The 24,537-nt window shown below is 37.2% G+C and overlaps 1 protein-coding gene and 1 long non-coding RNA gene across 2 annotated transcripts in view; one reads left to right on the forward strand and one right to left on the reverse strand.

Annotated features, from left to right (window-relative positions):
* Window positions 1-11,626: 11,626 nt before the first annotated feature.
* On the reverse strand, window positions 11,627-12,061 carry LOC106148758. Its single transcript, XR_001234429.1, has 3 exons — window positions 11,969-12,061; window positions 11,802-11,848; window positions 11,627-11,706 (listed from the first exon to the last, which is right to left on the reverse strand). It is a non-coding gene; the product is annotated as an uncharacterized LOC106148758 (long non-coding RNA).
* An 11,361-nt stretch (window positions 12,062-23,422) lies between these two features.
* Il2 (interleukin 2) overlaps window positions 23,423-24,537 on the forward strand; it is a 5,148-nt gene continuing 4,033 nt past the window's right edge. The window contains exons 1-2 of the mRNA XM_005386770.1: window positions 23,423-23,633; window positions 23,725-23,778. Coding sequence (XP_005386827.1) covers window positions 23,487-23,633; window positions 23,725-23,778 — 201 coding nt within the window. The 5' untranslated portion in view covers window positions 23,423-23,486. The remainder of the gene's footprint in view (window positions 23,634-23,724; window positions 23,779-24,537) is intronic.

Consider the following 24,537-nt stretch of genomic DNA (forward strand, 5'->3'; position numbering starts at 1 on the left):
TTTCTTCACATTTATATTTTAGTAACACTCAATTACTTGTAGTTTCCTGTACATGTGTTATGAGTTAGATCTAAAATATTCCCCAAATGTCTGTGTGTTCACAGGTGGGGCTTTCAGAGGTGGTTAGATCAAAAGGGCTCCCACTCCTCAGTGGATTAGTCCATTGATAGGGTCATAATTTGATGGCATTACAGAGAGGAATAAAGTTTCAGAGGTGGAGGTGTGTCCTCTGGTCCTCCACCTCTTTCTCCCTGACTCATTCCCTCTCACTGTTTCCAGGCTGCCATGAGGGGAGAAGCTTTCCCCTACTATCCCCTTCTGGTATGAAGTTTCTGCCTTAAAGCCAGCTGACTATGAGCTGAAACCTCTGAAACCATGAGTTCAAATACACCTTTCCTGTCTCTAAGCTGCTTTCTCATGTATTTTGTCACAGTGATTAAAAGCTGACAGATACAACATGCCATAGCATTTCATTATTTGAGTTCTAAGCTCTCCCTGATATTCTGGTTCCTTGTTGATCAACTCTTAATATCTTTCAGGACTCATCTTCTTCAGGAAGTCAACTTCTTTGAGCAAAGTGCTGGGTATGGACAGACAATGGTGGCTGCCTGCCAGCTACACTGAAACCCTTGGGAAAACCTCAGAGTTTTTCTCACTGTGTTTTGAGAGATGTCTGTTAGCCTGAGTTGCCCTATGTATTTATGTAGGTCCACTACCTTGGATGATTGCACCAGGGATACCTAAGAGCTTCATAGATCATTAGAGACAGGCTGGTACTCACCAAGAGGCCTGTCATCTGAGCCACCTAACCTAGCACTGTGCTCTCAGAGGTGAGAATTATCCCAATCTAATCTGAGCCACTCTGGTGGGAAGTCTGGATGCATAATACTCAGCATCAGTACAACTATCCAAAAGTGTGGACAAATGAGACACAGAAAGGAGGCGGGAAACAGAAATCATGGTAGAGCGAAGTCTGAACAAATGGAAGCCATAAAGAAATTATTATGAAAGCACAGACATGAAACACCTGAGTCCCTAAAATATTGGAGCAGTTTAGAGGCAGCAGCTGATGTCTGCTACTGAAGAAAAATAAAATTACCAGCCACCAAAGGAATACTTTACCCTGAATGAGCTTGCGGGGTCTGTTCTTCATGATGTCTGCATATGGCTATTGTTAGTCGAATGATATTCCAGTCTTTACAAGACCACTCTGCCTGATGCTCCTGACTTATCATGTATCTTTTAAAGGATCTCTTATTTCATTGGATAACATGTTCTTAACAGCTTATAAGGGCCATAGTAAGACACTGCCTTCCTGCCAACCTTCACCACATTCTATTTAATCTGTGAAAACCTGTACATTATTCCCATACAAGAATATGGTCAGCAGCGCTGGTCCCATCAAAAAGTCTTACTTGAAAGGAGGAGGGACACTACAAGATGACAAAAAGGACATTTCACCGGTAGGATATAAATACTATTAGCAATTAGCATATAAAACACAAAGTGTAAAACTACTTTCCTATCTTGCTGGCATATTACATATAAGTACAGGCCTTTTAGAACAGAACTTTGATGATATCTGTTAGAAACGAGAAGTTATCTGTTGTGTTAGTTTTGTTGTGACAAAATACCTAAGGAAACTTAGAGGAAAAAAGTTTCCTTTGGGCTCATGATTTCAGAGGTTGCAGTCCATGGGTACTTGGTTCTGCAGTTTGGGGCTGGGAGTGAGGCAGGATATCAGAGTGGTGAGCACGTGGCCCAACAAAGTTGCTCACTTCATAGAAGCTGAGAGAGAAGTGAAGGGGTCAAGATCCCAACATCCACTTCAAAAGATGCCTCCAGTAACTTCACTTCCTTTACTGGGTCTCACCTCCTAAAGATTCCATACTTCCCACAGGCTGGAAACACAGCCAGCCTGGGTCTTTTAGACATTTAAGTTTCAAAACTATAACATTTGATATGGGCTGAATTTTGTGCATAAAATAATTCCTAACACTAGTGAATGTGACTTTATTTGGAAATAGGGTCTTTGCAGGTCAATTATTTTACATGAAGTCACACTGTGTTAGACTGAACCATAAATCCAATGACTGGTGTCAGAAAACTATGTCGTCTCACAGAGTAGCTGGATAGGATTTGCCAGTGTTCACCTGGTATTGTTTATTCACTTGTTTAAATTCTATGGATGAACAAGTCCAAGCTCTCCTCTGCCTGATTATAAGCTTTCTCAGAATATGAAGCAATATACTTGATTTGATTTTGCCTACTCAGTTGCAATACATGTATCTCTATCCTGTATCCCTGAGGTTGTCCTTTTTTTCTACTTGTATCAGAGATATAAACATTCCCTAATATTCCTTTCATATATTCATTAGAAATCTGTCATATCCATTTTGTGTGGATTCTCCTTTTACTTCTCAAAATATTATTTTATATCCACTATTATTAGTGGGCCCTCATCATGATCTCCATATACCAGTTATTAAAATGAAGCTACAGTGCTTAGGACAACACTGGTATACAGTTGGAGCTCTCTGGGAATAGTTTTCAGAGCTGTTATTTTCTATGGAGGATGAGGAAAAATGACTCTAATTCCCTACACTGAAATCACCATGTATGGCTGATCTCATATGCTGTGGATAAATTAGGCAGCAGCATAATATAAACTGGGATGAAAGGTTGTCAGTAACTTCATCTATCTAAGTCACTACTTCTTGGACCTTTTAACAATGCCAAACATTCCTTCGCTTTAAGTTTCTCCTTCTAAGCCAAGATGTAGTCTCAAAGTTTCCTTGTGAAGGGTAGTTTAGATTAAATATCCCTTACCCAAAATGATTTGGATCACAAATGTTGCAATTTCAGATTTATTCAGAATTTGGAATATTTGCATATATATAATAAGATATTTTAGAAATACAATCTGAATCTAAATATGAAATTCATTTGTTTCATATACATTTTATTCAAATAGTTTGAATGTAATTTTATGCAATAACTTTCACATGCCTGTACTGTAATTCTTTGCAAGAGATCAGGTTGAAATTCTCCACTGGTGGCATCATGTGAGTACCCAAAAAAACAGTTTACAGTTTTACAGTTTGGATTTTGTAACTAGGGATGCTTAACCAGTACACTGACTTATGAATGTGTTTGCCTAGTAATATTAGGCTTTGATGCAGCTAAATGTGATGATAAAAGTGACTGCAAGCAACCCTGAGCTAGATATGCTAGACAATCTAAGGATAAATTAGTTGATAATTATGGCTTCAGTAGAAAGGTCAGTTAACCGACACCCAACCTATTAATAGTAAGAAGATGAAGTCGTGGTGGTTTCAGATGAGATAAACGTAAGTAAAACTGGGTTACAGGTCAAAAGCCACTTACCAATACCTATTCTACTCTAAGATCTAGCACTATTCTTTGAAAATCTTGCAAATTGAAAGACAGAGCAATTCTAACTAAACGGCAAAGCTGGAAGAGGCAATCCCTGGAATACCAGCATACAACTGTGAACCAAAACCCTGCTTCACCACAAACAACACTGTCTCACTGTGAGCAAGCGAGGTAGGATGCAAATTTAGAGGAAAGCCACTATGTTGATCTTCCAGGACAAACACTCCTGAAGGAACCAAAAAAGGTACACCCAATAAACCTGTACATTCTCACCTAAAAAGTCCATGATCCAAAATAGATAGTGTATCAGGACTGGAGTTTTTCAAAACATGTTTACTAATCTCAAGCTACCTGAGTAAAATAATAGTTACAGAAAGAGGAAACTCAGTGAAGCAGGCTGACATGGACCACCAGATAAAATTGAAAGCTGGGTTGATGAGACTTGAAGAGGAATAAAGAGAATTAGATAAAACAAGAAAAATGATTCCTTATACATCTATGACACTCTATTATGACATAAAACTGGTAACGTTAGGTGAAAAAAGCAAAATACAAAATTATGATTTTGGAGGTTAGGGATCTACCTTAGTGGTAGGGTGAATGTTTAGCATGCACAAAACTATGGATGTGGTTGTCAGCCCAGTTCTGTAAGGATCATGATGAATTAAGAGGAGCACGGCAGGTGAAATTGTTGGGCACGTGGGCTATAGGTAATATTTTGTCTTCTTTGTACTTTTTTCTACCTTCTATCTTCCAAAAATGAACATGCAGTAATTTCTAATCAAGACCTTAAAAACACAAGCTCTGGACTCTTTATTGCTAGGTGCAGAGAATTCAACCAAAGGGCCATTTGTGTGAAAGATTTTGGTTGTTCTCTGTCTGGAGATAGTGAAATGAGCTGAATGCCGTTCAGAGATTTCTTCCCTTTTTTCCTTGTATTACCTTAGGATTCACTCCTGAGCAGTTGACCACCTATTCAGGGAATCTGAATGTGTTTTAAAATCAGGGACAGAGGGCAGAGGGTATAGCTCAAAGGCATAAGAGCCTGCCTGGCAAGCACAAGGTCCTGAGTTCGATTCCTGATACCAAAAAAAAAAAAAGTAAAGTAAATAAATAAATAAAATAAAACCAGGGACACTATACATCTCAACCACAGATAGTACGGAGAGACTGCTAGGACACAAATGCTACTGAAGGGTCCAGGAAACAGTCTTCTGAGTCTGGCAAATGCATAACACATCCAGCACTGGAATGCAAAAAGGCCTTATTGGGATTTTGTCCCTTCACATAAGCCATTTCTATTTTAAACTCAAATCTTACATTTAAAAAAAGTGGAGTGCACGGATTTCTGGACACCTAACTTCTCTAGATCTGGATACTTCCTGCTACTTTAATTCTCACCACATTGGAAGCACCATGTGATTTCAGGGGCGCATGTTTCCTGAAATATATATCTCTGATGCTGATTTTCTACTTGTATGTCACATCTCGTTTTAGAAAAATGCAAGTGTGTACCATTTTCCCCCCAGGTCTGTTGTGAAACACCCTTAGCTTGCTCTCCAGACTCAGAACTAGAGTAATTTTCCATTTCTATTTGCCTTAGAGCAGAACCACTGTGTCTAAAGTGGATGGCTGGGGTTTCACGGCTTCTTTCTAGAAGGTACTCAGAAAGGCAGTTGATATGAGGGAAGTCATGCTCTGTGGACAGAGACAAGGCAGCAATGGAAGGCAACAGATGGCAGCATCCCTCTACTTGCTGCCATGGTTCCAACCACTCTGGGGTCCCCAAGAAGCTGCACTATGCTTGATACAAGAAGACAGCTTTCATCTATTCTCTGTTCAGAGTAGGATTGGCCTATGAATTGTGAAGGACGGGAAGTAGATTCCCTAGGCTTGCTCTATTCTGTGTACAACTCTTATACTTAATGGGGAAAAAAGCAAGACAGAAGGCCAAACTGAAGTTTCCTTAGCTTTTCCTCCCTGCCTTCTTTCCTTTCTTCCTTTCTTGAGACTGGAAGTTGAACCCGGGGCACTTCACTACTGAGCTACATCCACATCCATTTTTCTTTTTTGCTTTGAGATATCATGCTAAATTGCCCAGACTAGTCTTGAACTTCTGACCCTCTGCCTCACCCTCCCAGAGCTGGGATTATAGGCATGTGCCACTATGCCCGGCCCACTTTGCTATAATCCTTCCTCCCTCTACTGCAGTTTCCTCATCCCCACTACCCAGTGAGCTGTAGAGATTATAAGAAAGAAGAAAGGTGAAGCAAAGAAGGGGACAAGTTTGGAGGTTTTGGCAGGAAGACAAAGTCCTCTCCATCAGGATTGTTAGAACTTGCCAGTTCTAAACCAAACAAGGGCCCCTGTAGGGACAAAAGGAAAAAACGCTTGGGTCCTACACTGGACATCTGTATATCGCAGGTGAAGAGGTTATGAGAACAGGTCCTGTAGACTGTTTGTGGGGTAACAGGAAAGAAGGAAACCACAGTTTCCTGCACTTCTATTGTAACTCGCTTCTCCAAGCCAACTGGACTTCTCTGGACAGGAACTCAGGGCACTCAGGAGCTCAGGCTGAAAACGCAAGGTAGAAGGGCCATGGAATGCACAGTCTACTGAATCCAAGGGAGCCACCGCAGGGCAGCCTGAAGCATTCTTACGGGACGGAGAGGCTGGGTGTCTGGACATACTTAAATTTTTATGCTTATCACCACCCATATAAACCGGCTTTCAGTTTCTGGGAAAAAGTAAATTATTCTGCATTGAACTGCATATGCTTATACACTTTATCTAGCTTATGTTGTATTGCAGACATTGTGTTGCAGTTTACCCAGACCCTGTCTCCACAGCCATCTCCCAGCAGAGGTAGCTATGGACATTAGTTCTGGCTAACAATATGATTATGATTACTCTTTTTTCATCTTCCTGCTTAAAATATAAACTTGTTATCTGGAATTGCAGTAGCCATGTTGTGACCATGAGGAAATACCTCACACAACCACACACGTACACATGCATGCACAGCTGACAACCACAGACACTAACTAACCACAGACATATTGTCAAGCTGCTAAACCAACACAAGTAGATATATGTGGTCAGATTTTTTATGTGACACAAATAAAATTGCATTTGTTTAAGCCACTATATTGAGGCTATGTTACTCTCAACCTCACATATTTCCTAAATGACACTGACAGTTCCTCTTGCTTTATTGCATTACTTAAGTGTTACCTGTTACTTGTCTCACTTCCTGCTCTTTTAGTAACCCAGTCAACGGTGGTCCAAGACTATTAAAGGGAAAATTCCAGGAACTAACCCTTTGAAGCATGGTTTTTATTATTTATGACAGAAGAGAATCCAATTCGGCACAGAATTCGGCTACCTAAAGCTGAGGTGCTCTAACTCTCAGACCTAATATGGGATGTGAAATTTTTTGAGTAAAGAACATGAGGCTATGGCAAAGATCATCCTGCTATTATTCCTACTTGAGGGGCTCTAGAAGCTTGATTGAGAAGCAGGTAGTGAAAACTATGTACCTCAGTTGGCAGATGTATTTTTACAAGGTTGCAATATTCAGGGAAATGACAGGAAAAATTTGAAACATGAGAATGAGCCAGTTGCTTCTTGCTGCCCTAGTAAATCCTTATCAAAAAAGAGAGAAGCTGGGATGGGGGAGTGTCTCACGTGATAGCAGAGAAGGGAAGAAAATACAGCTCTTTTCTGAGAGGCCCTTTTTGTCTGTGGTCTGTAACCCAAGTTTGTTGAAAGGCCAACGATTCAGGGCTGTGCTGGCTGAAAAACAAAAGCAAAGACAAAAACATGCCAAGAGGTAGGAGATTAAGCAGGAGGTAATATTACAACTATAAATCAAGCCCTGATAACCTTTTCTCTTCCCAGTACCTCTCATTCGTCATTCGCTCACCTGCTGCCTGGCTTCAGGAAGTACATTATAGGTGGGGCCTCTCTCCACAAACTGTTGTTTCAGAATGCTTCAAGGACAATTTTTTTAAAATAAGGGACAAGAGAACTGTCGAGAAGAGAGAAGTCTGTTGCTAGAACATAAGCATAAAGATTGCCTGGGAAATATTCCTAACTGTGGCTATTAGCTTTAGAAGCTGGCCAGAAGCAAGTAACCTAGAAATCTAAGTATTTCAGAATGCAGGATAATGTGCCCTCCATATCTGTGGGCTCTGTACCTATGGATTAAAATGAGCACGACTAGAAAATACTCAGAATAAATTGCACTTGTAATGAATATGTACAGACTTTCTTTTTCTTCTCATTATTCCACACATAACATAGTGTTACAAATATTTATATAGCATTCACACTGAATTATATATTATATATAATGTACAGATGATTTAAAATGTGTGGGAGAGCTAGGTGCAATGGCATCACCTTGTAAGTAATACTAGGTGCTCGAGAGGCCGAGGAAAGAGAACTGGGTTTGAGGTCAGCTGTGGGTAACAGAGTAAGAGCCTGTCTAGAGGAAGAAAGAAAGAAAGCAGGACAGTGTTCATAAGTTATGTGCACATATCACATTCTGTCTAAGAAGCTTGAGTGTCTGCATATTTCAGAACCTGAGGGGGTGGGAGTAGGGTCCAGGGATAGGACCCACCCTAACCCTGAGGGATGACTGCATTGCCAAAAACAAATCAGAAGATAGCTTTCCCTTCTTTAGTTCTGCTGGCAGAGATAAGCAAGGAAGCATATTGCTTTTTGGCAGCCAAGTTACAACTTAGCACACAGACAGTTGTGTAGGCCACAGAATGGAAAAACAGAAAGATGACATTAAGCTAATGAATTAATCAACTTCTAGACTTCCAGCTATGGGAGACAATAAATTACTGCTTTAGCCATTTGATTCTTCTTACAATCAAAAGCATCCTAATTAGTAAAAAAAGTCTTCTCTTTGTTGGGGAGGAAAAAATTCTTTTTCTTCTATCTTAGGGTTTTTTGACTGATAAAAGATAGATTTATATGAGGAAACAAACAAGAGTTTACCTTTCTTTCAAACAACAGTTTATTAACACGTGCATTGCATGCACACACTTGGGAGCACATGGTGAGGAGTAACTCAGAGGGTTGGTTAGAGTAAAGTACTAGAGCACTTTAAAAAACGATGATGCACTTGTACAGAAATGATATGACAAAGGAACTCCTAGGGTGACAAATTTTGGGAAAGTAAACATATGGGGGAATGAATGGGAGATAAGGTTTGTTTTAGGAAGATTTATACATAAAGCTCTCTGGTGTTGTTTCTAAGCTAAGGGTCTAGACTTGTCCCTACTGACTAATTTCTGTCCTTCCTGGTAGAGAACAAGGAGGATGCCTTTACAAATTTAGGACCCGGCTTTAGGTAAATAGAGGGAGGGCAAAGAGCATTTCTTTTTATCTACTTTGCCTCAATTTATCTTCAGCTTAAAATCAGTACCCCAGCAAATTGAGGGTGGAGCACTACATCTGTTAACCTTGGGCTTCAGCTCGAGTATCATCTTTCATCTGTGTCAAATAGTAGTAATGCCTCAAATCATTTGAATTCTTAGAAATTAGTTTTACTTACTATTGAACTATCCTTTTCAGGTGGTCTAGTTGTAAACTGAAATATAGTACCCTCGTTATGAAAGATTTTTGAGTTACACACATTTTGCAGACAGAATTAAAATTTAAAAAGAGGGGCTGGGGATTTAGCTCAGCAGCACAGTGCCTGCTTGGCAAGCGCAAGGTCGTGAGTTCAGTTCCCAGTCCTGGAGAAAAAAAAAAAAAAAAGACAATAGCTATTTCAGTAACTACTCCTTCATGCGGTATATAAATCTCTCTGATGTATGGTGGTTTTCATCTTTTCCTTCCTTCTTCCATCTCACACTGACCTCAGTTGGGGAGAGGGTTGCTTTTGCTCGGGATGTGAACTTCTCTGAGGAGGGAATCTGAGAAGGGGAAATGAGTTTGCTCTCAAACTTACCAGTGCCGATTTCTCCACACCTGCAAGCCCGCCTGTTACTTATCTGGGACAACAGAAGAAAAGTCAGGTAGTACAATTTAGATTGAATAATAAAGTAAATTTGGGGGCAGTAGACTGACCATTTCCTTCCTTAATTTAATAAATTTAATGTTTTGCCTACTCTGTTTCTACTTACTGACTTATTTCTGACTTGGGTAAAAATTTAAGCCCAAGTTTTATGATAAGCAATGTGGAAATCCACTGAAATGATTAGTGGATGGATATTCGAAAGGAGTAAATGATTTTTACTACAGTGAGTTTTTGCTAACCTGCTATAAAGACTACAGATGTTGAAGATGAAAGTGAATGACAGTGAATTGGTTTGCCTCTGTTTTGACAAGATGGAGAGAGCATTCCAACCTAAAGCACACACTTCAACAGAAAGGAGAAGCAGTAAGTGAGATTTCTATCCACAGCTGTCATTCTTGTGTGTTAAGGTAAACAAACTTCAGCCCATGTACCTTGTGGTAATCAACTTGAGAAGTTATGGTTCTCTGTAATGTAAATACAATCTTACATTAATAAGCATTATTTCCTTTTATCTATGAATTCAGTCTTATCATCCTACTCTGGAATTAATGTTTAAGGATGTCAAGGTGAAATAATTTCAGTATTATTTAAAGTAAGAACTTTCATGAAATGTAAAGAACAGTTTGAAAAATTAACCAGAGTCACAAATAGGTGACTAATTTAAGAAGTTTTCCTTTGACTACTATGTTCACCAGGGCAGTTCTTCATTCAGGTGTCTAATCTAAGACAACAGCACTTAAGGTTCTTTTTGCCTGGAAAATTAGCAATATACAGATTAACAGACAGTAGAAAGTTATGTAACTATTATTATGAAATACCTACTTATATGTCCCAGTGTAAATTTTTTTTCTGAAATATGTAACAATCCCATAGAAAAAAAATATCATTTGGAAGGGTGACTTCCAAATGCAAGAGCTCCATAAAAGAGCAAATTTTTCATTTCAGATCATAGATAAATATCAAAAGACAAACATGGAATATACATTTGATTACAGAAAGTATAAGTTAACTAAAAATACTAAAATAAGATTTTAAAAAAAATTTTTTTTATAAGGATTTGATGTTTTCAAAAATTGGTCTATTCAGAAGACACATTTTTCTACAGCCTCAGAATTCAGGAACTGACTTTCCTGAGATGCAGAAACTCCTTCTCTCCAGAACTCTATAAAAAATCACCTACCAAGGGGTATGTTGAGCTTTAAGAAGAAAACATTAGTAATCTCCTTGGTGAATAGAGATTTCATGATAAAATAGTTTGTTTCAGAATAGCAAGGAGATTACTGTACACATTTTCTGTTCTACTATAACTTCCCCTAATAAAATTTTCAAAACTCTTGCCGGTTCCACACTGTACAACACCACTGTTTCATTCTAAATAACTCATCATCAAATGATAAATTTGCACACAAACCTATTGCTGAACATCATACCACAAATTGGAAAATAAAAGTAGAATTTATCTTTCATTTAATTAATGAAACCATTTATCAAAGAAATGATATATTGTCTTCCTAAGCTAGGTACATGCACCAGAGTGTATCATGAACTTTTTAATCTCAGAAAAGGAAAGCACCCCGTTGTTGAATAGTTCCAATTCTCTCCTGATAACACTATTCAAGGAATCGCTATAAAATATGAATATAGAATCCATCAACAGCTTTCTATGGTACTTAGAAAAAGAATCCCACTTTGCTAAAATGACATTCTGCAAACATTTTTGAGTAACAACTATATGCCAAGTACTATTTTAGGTTTTTATTATACAAAAAGCAAAAATATCTTCCTTAACAAAGTTTACATTATAATAGAAGAACTTACACAATCATTAAACAATGAAAACATTAGGCAGTGTATTGGAAAGTGATAATAAGTCATAGAGGGAGAAGAAGCCAGGAAGGGAGATAGTTCCTTCCTGGGGGGACCAGTAGTAATAAGATGAGAAAACAGCTCAATGAGAAGAGAACATTTGATCAAAGGATGAAGAAGGTGAGGGAATAAATCAAGGATATTTATTGGGTGAGGAGCTTTCGTGCAGAGGGAAGAGTGTACTTGAAGCTAACATATGCTCTTTTGTTCACAGAGCAGTAGGAGTAAAGTGTGATTGGCAGTGAGAGTGGAAACAGTGAGAAGAGACACTACTGGAGTCAGGTGAGAGGCTTCCTGAAGGCCAGCTAATGATGTTGGCTTTTACTTTTGATGAAATGGGAAGCCACTTGCTGGTTCTTGGTAGAGCAACATAATTGACTTAGATCTGAGGATGATACCTGCATCTCCTGTGTGAAAAGCAAATCAATAATTGAGGGAACTGGAGGGAGGGGCTCCAATTAGAATGACTGAAAAAGTCAAACAAATGATGATAGTGACTTACGGTAGTAGAGACTGCTGTGTTTGGAAATGGCAGACCGAAGGTAAGCTCTAAAGACAGAACAAATAAATTTTTTTGTACAAAGAAGTTTTTTTGACATACTGAATATGGGGTACAGGAGAAAGAGAGGAGACAAGAATGACTATTATTATTTGGTTTGAGCAGCTCACAGTTTTGGAGGCTGAGAATCCAAGATCAGGCAGCCTCATCTGTTTGGCCTCTGCAGATGGCATCCCAATGGCAGAGTGCATGCAAAGGACATCACAGTGCAAGAAGAAAAGACCCTTCGGAATTTCAAGAGGAAGTGAGATACAGCTATGTAGGTTAAACCACACAATTTTCAAATGTGAGCTTAATTAAAATACAAAGCAAATATACAGCATGTGAGCTAATGGCATATACACACATCTACCACACGCACATGTAATTTCTGCATCCTCTTTAGTTTTCTTTCACCCACCAAGTTCTGCTTCTTGTTACTCATTCAAAGATTGGGGTAGTCAAACATTTGGCCTGCCTGCTCATGCAGAGACCTGGTGTATTTGTTATCTAGAGTTGAGATGCTTGCAGGCAGCATGTGAGGTGGTTTCTATCTTTTCTGGAAGCATTGCCACTTTTTTACAGTATTTGCTAGTACAGTTACTTAAAATATATTTGCATTAATTTGTATCTCTCTAATAACCAGTGATGTTGAACATTTTTTCATATATTTATTTGCCATATATACTTCTTTATCTGAGAGGTGTGTATTCATCTCAGGTGCCCATTTTTGGATTGGGTCTTTTAGTTTGGGAGGTCTGATTTTTTTTCAGTTCTTTATATGTTCTAGATATAAGTCCTTTGTCTGAAGGACAACTAGCTAAAATTTTTTCCCACTCTGGGTTCGTTTTTTCACTCTGTTGGTGATTTCTTCTGTTGTGCAAAAGCTTTTTAATAGGATGAGATCCTAGTTATTGATTCTTTGTATATATTTAGTGAAATAAATTGGACTCACATGTGTAAACAATGCATTGTCTCCTTTATGTGAGAAACTGAAAGAGTAAATAAGGATGAAAATGTACAATAGGTATTGTGAAATGGGAAGAAATTGTTAAAAAGGAAGTACTACAGTGGGAGGAAAAAAAGATTTTAAAAAGGATAAAATGGAAACAAAACTTTTTGGTTTTTCTTGTTTTTTTTTCCAGTATCAGGAATTGAACTCATGACCTCGCGTGGAAACAAAACTTTGTAAATAGGTAGGGGAAGATGGGTTGAAGGAAGGAGAGGGGACTAGGAAAAATAGAGAATTAAAACTATATCATGTACAAGCACAAATTCCCTATGATGAATATGATCATTATGTGCATCTAAAATGTACTATTAAACTTAATTATATATTTAATGTTATATATATTATATATACACATATATACTTAGCAAGCATTCAAATATACTGATATGTTAAAGGATATAATTTTCATTTACTACAATTTTAGTTCATTTATGCTTATGATCCATTTTGAGCAAATGTTTTTATATGGTGTGAATTGGGTTCAAACTCAGTTTTTTCATGTGTAGATAACTAATCCTTCAGCATCATCTACTGAAAAGCATCACCTATTGCATTATTTTGGCATCCTTGTCAAAATTAATTGACCATAAATGTTAGGGTTTACTTCAATTCCATTCCATTAATCTATATATCTATTTTATGTCAGTAGAAGCTAAGTTTTACACTTGGGAATTAACTTCTACCCATCCCCCTACAGTTATTGTCTTATATAGGAACATCCTTAGATATGTCTGTTTTTTCTCCTAAAATATAAAGTTCTATAGGTCGGGGATAGCTAATCTTCTTTTTTATATTTCCATAGCCCGTGATGATATTTAGCAAAATTCTTAAAACAGTTTGCATTTACAAAACAAATAGTATTTTCTGAAAAGAATAAGGCCCAGTGTACTGCTAGGGTGTTTAAATCTATGGTTTGCATGAGTAGTCTCCATGTGTAAAAAACATGGTCCCAGGAGAGCACTACTTGTAAATTGTGGAATCTTTTAGAGGTGTGTTCTTGTGAGAAGTCCTTAGTTCCTGTGTGGGAGTGTCCTCACTGGGGATCCGGTGACCTCCATCTTGCCCTTCCTCTTCCTCTTTCTGTTTCCAGGTTCATGTGGTTATGTGCTCATGAGCCACTATGCGCTCCTGCCATAGTGTGCTGTCTTCACTTGAAGCCAAAAGAAGTGCGTCCACTCCAAGTGTTTTACCTATTCCACAATACAGTAGGTTCAGTGTTTCTGTTTTAATGTTTAGATCTTTGATTCATTTTGATTTTAGTTTAGTACATGGTGAGAGATATGGGCCTAGCTTTAATCCTCTGCAAATAGCCAATTTTCCCAGCACCATCTGTTGAATAGGTATGGCCACTTTGACAATATTGGTTCTGCCTATTCAGGACCAGGGGACATCTTTACATTTTTTGATATCTTTTTTAATCTCCTTTTTAGAGTACTATAGTTTTCTTTGTAGAGGTCTTTCACTTCTTTGGTAAGTTAATTCCTAGGAATTTAATTTTTCTTGATGCTACCATGAATGGTATTGTTTTCATTTTATTTCTCCTTGAGTTTATTACTGGTGTACACAAATGCTATTGATTTTTGTGTGTTGATTTTTATCCTGTTAATTGCTGAGATTGACTATTAATTCTAAGTTTTTTCTGTCTTCTTTAGGTTTCCCATGTAAAGTATCATCTCATCTGCAAATAATGATAATTTGAGTTCCTTTCCTATATGTGTCCCTTTTCTTTCTCTTGCCTGATTGCTCTGGCTAATGTTTCTAGTGATACGTTGAATAGTATTGGTGATCATGTACATCGTTGTCTTGTTTCTGATTTTAGGGGGAATGTCTTCAGTTTTTACATATTTAATATGTTGGCCATCATAAATAGCTTTATCGGATTCAAGTATGATTCTTCTATACCTGCTTTCTTCAGGACCTTATCATGAAGGGGTGTTAGATTTTGTCAAAAGCCTTTTTGCCATCTATTGATATGATCATATGGTTTTTGACCTTGCTTTTGTTTATGTAGTAAATTACTTGCACTGATTTGTGTATTTTGAACCAATCTTGCAGCTCTGGGATGAAACTTACTTGGTCATGATGTATGTATGATCTTTTCAATGATGTGTTGCATTCTATTCACTAATATTTTGTTATCTATTTTTTAAAGATTTTCCAATTTGTTGGAATACAATTTTTTGTAGTAGTTACTCAGTATCTTCTGGATTTTAACAGTGTCTGTTGTGACTTTGCCCTTTTTATTTCTAATTGCATTGATGTGAGTTTTTCTCTTTCTCTTGGTAAGTTTAGCTAAAGGGTTATCTATTTTGTTTATTCTTTCAAAGAACCAGCTCTCCAAGTCGTTGATTCTTCGCATTTGTTTAGTTTCATTTTCATTGATATCTTCTCTAATCTTTATGATTTCCCTCCTCAATTTTGGTTTGGCTTGGTTTGTGGTTTCTGAATTATCTTAAGGGTCCTCAAGAAGTTACTTGTTTGAGCTCACTCTATTTTCCTAGTGTGAGCATTGATTGCAGTGAATTCCCATCTTAGAACCGACTGCTTTCATCATGCTCCACAGGTTTCAGTGTGTTGTACAGGGATTGTAATTAACTTCCAGAAATTGTTTAATTTCTGCTTTAACTCATTGCGTGTTCATGAGTGTGTTATTAAGTTTTCAAATGCTTGTAAACTTTCTGTGGTTTCTTTTGTGGTTGGTTTCTATTTTCACTGTACAGTGGTCTGATAGTAAACATGGGGTGATTTCAATTATTTTATTTTTATTTAAGCAGGCATTGTGGACCAGTATGTGAACTATTTTGGAGAAAATGCTGCATGCTGCGGAAAACAATGCATCCTCTATTGAAATAGGTTGGCATACACTATAGATATCTACTAGGTCCATATATTCAGGGTGTGCTGCAGCACTGATATTTCCTTACTGATTTTTGTTTAGCAGATTTCTCTTTGTGAAAGTGAAGTATCAATATATCTCAATATGACTGTGTTAGTATTTATTTAATCTTTTATTTTCAGTCGTATTTGTTTCATGAAGCTTGGTGCTCTAGTATTTGGTACATAAATATTTATAGCTATTCTTGTTGGATTATTACCTTAACTAGTATGTAGTGACATCCTTTGTCTATTCCAATAAGTTCTAGCTTGAAGTTTCCATTGCCTGAGATTAAAATTGCTAGCCCTTCTTCTTTTGGGAGTCCTAGAGCATGAAATATAGCTTTCCACCCTTTGAGTTTTTAGTTTCTGAATATCTCTTTAGATTTGATGAGTTTCTTGAATGCAACAGACTATTGTATTCTGTTTTTTAATCCAGTCTGCCAATCAGTGTATTTTAATTGAAGTGATGAGGCCATTAACACTGAGAGGTATTACTGAGAGGTGTTGACTAACTGTGATATAGGGGAAGGCAAGAACATTCTAAACAGAACTTCAATTGCACGAGAAATAACAGCAACAATCCACAAATGGGATGACATCAAATTAGAAAGCTGCATAGCAAAAGAATCAATTAGTAAGGAGGTGACCTACAAGAATGGGAAGAAATTTTGTCAGCTATTCCTTAAACAGAGGACTAATATCTAGAATTTATAAAAGACTCAAAAAATTAGATCACCTAAAATAAAAGACCCAATCAAAAATGGGCAAGTGAAATGAACAGACAGTTCTCCAAAGAAGAAGTACAAATGGCAACAAACATATGAAAAACTGTTCACTATCTTTGACCATTACAGAAATGCAAATTAAAGCAACCTTAGGATTTCATCTTATACCAAAAAAAAAAAAAAGCAACCATCAAGAAGTCAAAGAATGACAAATACTTGTACAGCTGTAGTTGAAAAGAAACCCTTTTATATTTTTGGTGGGAATGTAAACTAGTATAAGCATTATGGAAATCAGTAAAGAGAATTCTCAAAGAACAACCTATCCCTCTTCTAGGTATGTTCCACAAAGAGTTAAAGACATCATGTTATAGGAATACATGCATAGTAATGTTTATAGCAGCACAGTTCATAATATCTAAACCCTGGAAGTAGCCTGCATGGCTTTCTACAGATGAGTGGATAAAGAAAATGTGGTACTGATCTATAATGGAGTACTACTTGGCTATATGGAACAATAAATCAGAGACATTTGTAGGAAAATGGATGCACCTGGAAGATATAATATTGAGTAAGATAAATCGACACACAAGTTCAAATACTTCGGTCATTTTTCATTTGAGTAAGGCAAAATACAAAGACCAAAGTAAAGGATGGATAGGTGGAAACAAAGGGATAAATCTCTTTCAAATGGCCAGAGGTCCAGATGACTATGGGAAGAGGGAGAGAGGAAGGGGAAATAGTAAGTATTAAGATAGGCCATGTAAGGGAACCTAATAACCACAATTATCTCTGGTGTGGCCAGAGATAATAACATTGATAAGAATGAAAATGGGGGAAAGGGATTTAGAGATGGTAGGTGGGAAGGGGATTACAAAAAGAAACAAGCTGTGTTATGTATATGTACCTACTGGCCAAGATGAATATAAACATCTACAGTAAACATGCACTATGTACTTCATAGTAATAAATTTAATGATTTTATATTAGTATGAATATTAATAAATAGTATGGCAAATGCCTATAAAAAAAGAAATGGGGCCACTCAATGTTGAACTGGAACCTGCAGAACTGTTAGCCAGAAAATTCCCTTTTTATAAATTAATTGTCTCAATATTTGGTTATCATCACAGAAAGCTGGCTGGTACAATGAGGAACCCAAAATAAAAGTGTCTTAAGTAAGGTGTTAGTTTCTGTCTCAGGAATGAAAGAATCAGAACTGATTAGAAGCTCTGTGAAGTTGTCTGTGTCCTAGCTCCCAGTTCTGCCATCTCTCGAGTATGCTACCCTGTTCTCCAGGTCCAGAAGAGCGATCAGAGGTCTAGCCACTGTTCACATGGCCACGCCAAATTGCAAAGGGGAATCAGAGAATGTGGCCTTTAATGGGGAGCAGCGATATGTCCAGCTGAAAACCAGTATTCTTACTCTAATTAGGAAAGGGGAATTAATATTAGCAGAAGATTAGCAATCTCTGCATAGGAATTAGGAGATTACTTTCTAAAATTTCTCTGTACCTAAAGAAAGTGAGGTATTTAAGATGTTCTGCAGAGCTCTAGATTAAGTGGAGCTGGGATGGAGAGCTTGTTCTTATATACTCAACTGAGGATTACATTTTTCTCCATTCTGATAATTCTAATTATTTAATAAACTTACTCAGGATATTTAATCAAATTATTCCTCTCCTAATGCTTCTAAAAGGGGCCCTGCCATTGGTTGAAGGCCAGTGGTAGGTCTCTTGGAAGCAACATAGAAGATAAGCAGTATTAGAAACTCAAATAAAAGGGACTGATTAGGATTGAGACTCAGAATTTCCAAAATTGTTTCAGACCAGAAACACAATTTCCTAGTGTTTGAATACTAACTCGAAGTCAGTATACCAATAAGCAGACAACTTTAAGAGATAGATTGCTATCTCAAGACGTCAGAACCGGAACTAATGACATGACAGCCATGCTGATAAGAAAAATCTGAACAATTCTTGGTACTGTTCTTTCTATTGTCTTCTGACAGTTTTACACCACGAAGCGCTTTTTCTCTGCTTTATTCCTAGCCTTCAATTTGGCAAACTAACTTTAATAAATTGTTATGTTAAAGATTCTTACTGCCTTTATTTTCTATCTTCTCTACGGCTCTTAACAACTGTACCCATAATTATCCTCAATGACATCTGACGTTAATGATCTACATGAATTCTATCCTATTAATCCAAGCTGTAGGAAACAGAATACCCAACCTTATGACAGAGAGGGGAGGAAATTCCGTGTGTGTTAATCTGTAAACAACCTTGTTCTGAGAGCTGAAATGAATTCTGCATAAATCCTGACCTTCTCTTGTGGGGAATCCAGTACTATTTGCCTAAAATTGTGGGACCACCCTGAGACAGGTCAAGAACAGAGAAGAGAATTAAGAATGAAATGCATATACACTTGTACTTGTACATTTTGAGTCATTTAAAAATATTTTCACAATTACATTTTAAAAATTAGTCCCCTATCAGCTGCTGCTAAAACCTCCACTCATATAAAAAGTAGAGTTACCACAGGGTGATGGGAAAGCTTTCTGTCTCCACAGCAGGAGCTACAGGTGCATCTAATTCACAGAGGCGGGCTCCTCCTCACATCTCCATGGTTCTGACAGTGTTGGTTTGCTTGACTACCTCTTCTCTAGCATTACTATATTATATAATAACATTGCCTTGATCTGATTATATAATAAATTTGCCTTGATCTGCAGAAGTGTGAAGTAGAATGTGTCAACAATGGTTATCTCCAGTGGGTGAGATTATAGTTGACTTTTGTTTTTTGATATTTTTAAAGCTTCTCTATATTTCCAAAATTTTCTACATAAATATGTATTATTTTAAAATCAGAAAATAAAAGCATAAGTTTCAAAGCAAACAATCAGACTAGAATCTTTTAAAAATGTAGTATTTAGGGATGATGAAACAATGGATTCTGTCAGTGGCATACCCAAAGCCACTATAGGAGAAGAGCAAAGAACAAACTGTTAATAGAGAATTTAGAAATAAGATTAGACAGAAAAAAACCAGTTAGATGTAGATAAGCTTAAATGACTGTAAATAACAGATGAACTTTCACAAGAGTTTAATGAAAGCATTTATCTTGGCAAGCAGGAAGCTAATATTTACCTGTGACTTTTCATGTATAAAGACAGTAATATTCTGGCTGTATGAAACTCATAAAAACAGACAATTATTTCTTTTTTTTTTTTTTTTTTTTTGGTTTTTCTCTGGTACCGGGAACTGAACTCACGACCTTGCACTTGCCAGGCAGGCGCTTTGCCGCTGAGCTAAATCCCCAGCCCCCAGACAATTATTTCTTAAACTGTTTTGCAAAGTAATGAGACTAAAGGAAGTAAAATGAGATGAATGGATGTGAAAGTTTTATAAACTTAAAGTGCTCATGAATGCTCTTACTGTCAGAGCATCATATTCTAATTCTAGTAATTTCTGTGTGACTTGCCATAGGGCTCTCATACTTACACAAAAAGTAAATTTCTGAAGGTTTTTAAGATACCCCCATGCTCACATTTAAGTAGGAAGGTGTCTCTTGGCTGCCAATGCTAACAATTCCTAGCTCAGCATTTCCCTGCCAGCCTCAGAATGTGGCATTTTAAAGGCAGTGGACATCCACAGGTCATATAATCACTTCCGACTTTACATACAGGAGAAATGTCAGGAGCCACTGAAAGCTCCAGCATTCTTAAAGTACACTAAAAAGATACTAAAAAACCCAAGCAACAACTAGCTTTGTACTACTGTGTGGATTCACCTGCTCTAAGTTCACAGACATCCTCATGCTGGTCAGACACGGAGTTGAGCTGAAGGGGAATTCTGCGTAGTGCGACTTGTCAGCCATCACAGCCAGGTTGCAGGGAGATGGAGGAGCAGACTCAGTGAAACACAGTCTGTCCTCTGTAGCCCAGCGAGCCCCTGGAAACAGCTAAGATTCTAAGGGGTCAGGAAGATGTGTTTTTGCTCTAACTTCACCTCTAATTAAGAATGTGATTTAAGGCAAGGAACTTAACTTGGCATGCATCAGATTTCTTATCAGTAAAATATGATTCAATGAGTTAGTGAATTTGAATGCCCTTTGCAAAATTAGAAGTTCTGGATAAATAACTCTGCCATCCCCAAACATCGTGAACATCTGTAAAATTTACCATGCAGAAGAGCACATACAGCAGCTAGGAGTTTTGTGTTTCCTGTGAAAATGTAGATTTCTTCAGGCACTGGTTGGTGACTACATTTATTTATCAGATCTATTGTACTCCATAATGTGACATTTCTGTAAATCCATAAATCTGTGATTACAAGAGACTCAAACTCCTAGTGGAATTCTCTCTGGATTGTATGGCATGTTAAACATCATCAAACAGCATGTCTTAATTTCAGAGAGAGAGAACTGAAGCTGAACTGAAAATCCAGGAAGCTTTTGGAGAAACTGACCAGTGATACATTAAGATAGGCATCAAGCTCAAGACCAAATTAAGGTTTTACAAAACCATGAAAGAAGATTGGAGGAAGAAGTCCTTGTGGCATGTGGGGTCCTTGAAAGTCAGCTTTAATAGATGGAAAATATGTGCAACAGACTGACCAACCTCTGGGAGGCAGATACAGGAACTGAGGCTACCCTTCATAAAGGATTTGGATCACTCAACTCTAAGAAGCAGAGTCACAAAAAATGCTAAGCAACTAAAATGCCTTCTTGTTGAGTAATAAAATTTTACATGGTGAAAGGAGAGGTGAGGGGTAGAACACATGTGGTAGCTAGCAGTCTAGTAATGATTATGTCACCACCACAGATAGCCAAAAAAAGCCAGCTTATGTGTCAGGCATGTTAAAAATAGAAAGCATGCCACAGTGTACAATAGCTTTCTCCCCAAGCATTTCAAGAAAGAAATTCTAAGGCCAACTTTTGTGCTGGTGTCTATTACACAATAATAGAGATAAGTTAGGGGCCAAAGACTCAATTTTCTACAAGTTCCCAGAAATGTATTTAGCACCCCATTCTCTAATAGAAGAGCTGGAGAAATAGAAATATGAAGACCTTGAGAACATCACAGACCCCACTGGAAAAGTCCCCACTGGAAAATGTGTGGGCCTGAATTCTTCCATTCTGGAAGGGTAAAGGGTTGAGCTGATGATGCTGGGATGAGACACAGGCCTGAAGAGAAGTGAAACAAGTGTAATAAAGTTGACATGCACTCAACAGTGTTCTTCTTACAGCAATGTTAGTGTTTTAATTTGGAAGGTCAGAGAGATGTTTTGAAATATTAGGTGACAGAAAAAAATCATCAGACTTGTCCTTAACTTGGTTTTTCCTTCATTTTTCCACCTAAGGAAATATGATGCTTATCTTAATTTGTTATAAGGAAATTTCATGTTCTCTATAATATTGTCCAATGCATAGATAAGTATTACCGAACCATTTTCTCTGTCCTTTGTAAAAGATTAGGGCTGAGTGTTACTTATAATGTTTAACCGTTTCTGCCCTTCCTACCCTCCTCATTGTCAAAATTCATTTTTGTGTAATTGTTTGCTGTTCAAAATTCTTTGCATTCCTCTCTCTTGACAAAACACCCACATTTTACCTAGGATTACATTTGTCTAGGTATCTCTCTTTCCTACTGTATGTAAGTTGAGAAAGAATATAATGTAAAGGAAGCAGCTTTTGGACTCAGAACATTGTAATCTCAAATTCTTGTTCTGCCTCATACTGGCAGTAAGAGCTCAGTGATCTAGAACAAGTTATTGTACTTAATTTCTCTAATTCTCAGTTTTTCATTGGCACACTGGGACAAACTGGGAACTATCACTTCAAAGGTTGATGTAAGGTTTAAATCAGTTTGTGTGCCTCACACTCCTCCACCCCTTTCTGTACACTTGGGGCCATTTTAGGGGCTACATGAACGAATGTCTGTTTAAAGATTAGACTAGAAATAAATAATGCAGTAAGATGGAGGTGTTACAGGCAGTCTCTTTGCAAACGCTATCTTCAGTTCTCTCCAGATTATAAGTACATAGCTACACCATCATTCACCCAGTTAATGTTTCATACTGCGGATGAGTGAACACATCTAAGGATCCTACCCAGTTCAATAACTGAAAAAATATTGATCTGCTCATATTTTATAACCACTCTTCCTGCACTCAAATGTCACAGGTGTTTTAGAGAACAAATCCAAATCAGTTACAGAGAAAACATAACTAGAAACATGGATGGATGTATATATGACACATATAAAGTCTGTTATAAAACTAGTGCCAGCATAGTTGAATGTGAATTGTTTCTTAGTACTTGTTAAACATCACACTCTTTAAAAGTACAGCAGGCATTAAGACATTTAAACATTAACAGAAACAGTTTAAATTTAAGACAGAATAATACATTACCTCAACTGAACAAGTCTTTTTAGGTATCTTAATATTTCTGCAGCTAGCAGTGTAAGAAGTAATCTGCCATATTGTATGCAATTAGCTCATTGTGTAGATAAAAGGTAAAACCATCCTAAAACAGGAAACCAATATTCTTCCTGTCTAATCAACAAATCTAAAATGCATCCATTTCATCTATTTACTCTTCTTGTCCACCACAACACGCTGCTTACACATTCAGCACAGTCTTATGACAAAGAGAAAATTTTCATGAGTTACTTTTGTTTCTCCACCCCCTTAAAGAAAAGAGGAAAAATTGTTTCACACAAGAGGCGTTAGTTGTATGTACTAAAACTGCCGCCTAAGTGTGGGCTAAGGTAACCAAGAGGGATTTCACCTACATCCATTCACTCAGTTTATGGGGGTTTAAAGAAATTCCAAAGAGTCATCAGAGGAGGAAAAACAAAGGTAATGCTTTCTGCCACACAGGTAGAGTCTTTGAAAATATGTGTAATATGTAAAACATTATGACACCCCCATGTTATTTTTCCAGAATTAACAGTATAAATTGCTTCTCTTGTTGAAGAGCTTCCTATCATCCTCTCTAATCACTACTCACAGTAACCTCAACTGCTGCCACAATGTACAAGCTGCTAGTCTTGTCTTGCATTGCACTAACTCTTGCACTCCTCACAAGCAGTGCACCTACTTCAAGCTCTACAACGGAAACAGAGGACCAATTGGAGCAATTGCTGCTGGATTTACAGAAGCTTTTGGACGGAGTTACTGTAAGTATATTCTCTTTCTAACTGAAATAATTGCAATTACTTTTTCTTGCTGGAGTTCATTTTCTAATAGCAATGTGTTATGCTTTCTCAGAAGAACCCCAAACGCCCCCGGATGCTAAAATTAAAACTCTACATACCCAAGCAGGTAAGCACAATTTTTATGTTTATATATATTTTAATAAAATTAAAAGTAATATGAAATTTGCACAATGATTGAATTAATAGCACTTCAGTTGAGGAAAAAGTGAGCAACTTCAGTATCTGTTTTTAAACCGTAAGTTTGATAATGGGGTTTCTGTTAAATGGTCTTGCTTATATGTTTATAGATATTTGTGTGGTAGGGGAGAGGGATTGGGAAGAAAGTACAGTAATAATATTCTCACTTTGCTCCTAGAACAAAATTTTAAAAGATTATGTTGACTTACTATTTTATTTAAAAATGTGAAACTCCAGAGATATTTGATCATATCATTTTAGATATAAAAATCAAAAGTGATTTCAGAGGAGCTCTCTTAAAGAATCCTTATTGTTTTAGGAAAGATTTTCCTCAGAGTCTGTCTTTGAGAGTTTGCAAAGACAAAAAAAAAAAAAGAAAAAAAAAAAAAAAAAAAAAAAAACAGTTCTCAGATAAAGAAATAAAAATGGCAAATAAATACATGAGAAAATGCTCAACATCATTAGTCATTTGTGAAATGCAAATTAAAATAACACTGAGATTCCATCTCACCCCAGTAAGAATGGCTGTCATTCAGAAATCAACCAATAACAAATGCTGGTGACGATGTGGAGAAAAAGGAACACTTCTCCACTGCTGGTGGGAGTGTAGACTGGTGAAACCACTGTGGAAATCAGTTTGGAGATTCCTCACTAAACTAGGACTAGAGGTCCTATTCAATCCAGCTAT

This window comes from Chinchilla lanigera, unplaced genomic scaffold (assembly GCF_000276665.1).
Source record: "Chinchilla lanigera isolate Chin_1 unplaced genomic scaffold, ChiLan1.0 scaffold00027, whole genome shotgun sequence".
NCBI lineage: Eukaryota > Metazoa > Chordata > Mammalia > Rodentia > Chinchillidae > Chinchilla > Chinchilla lanigera.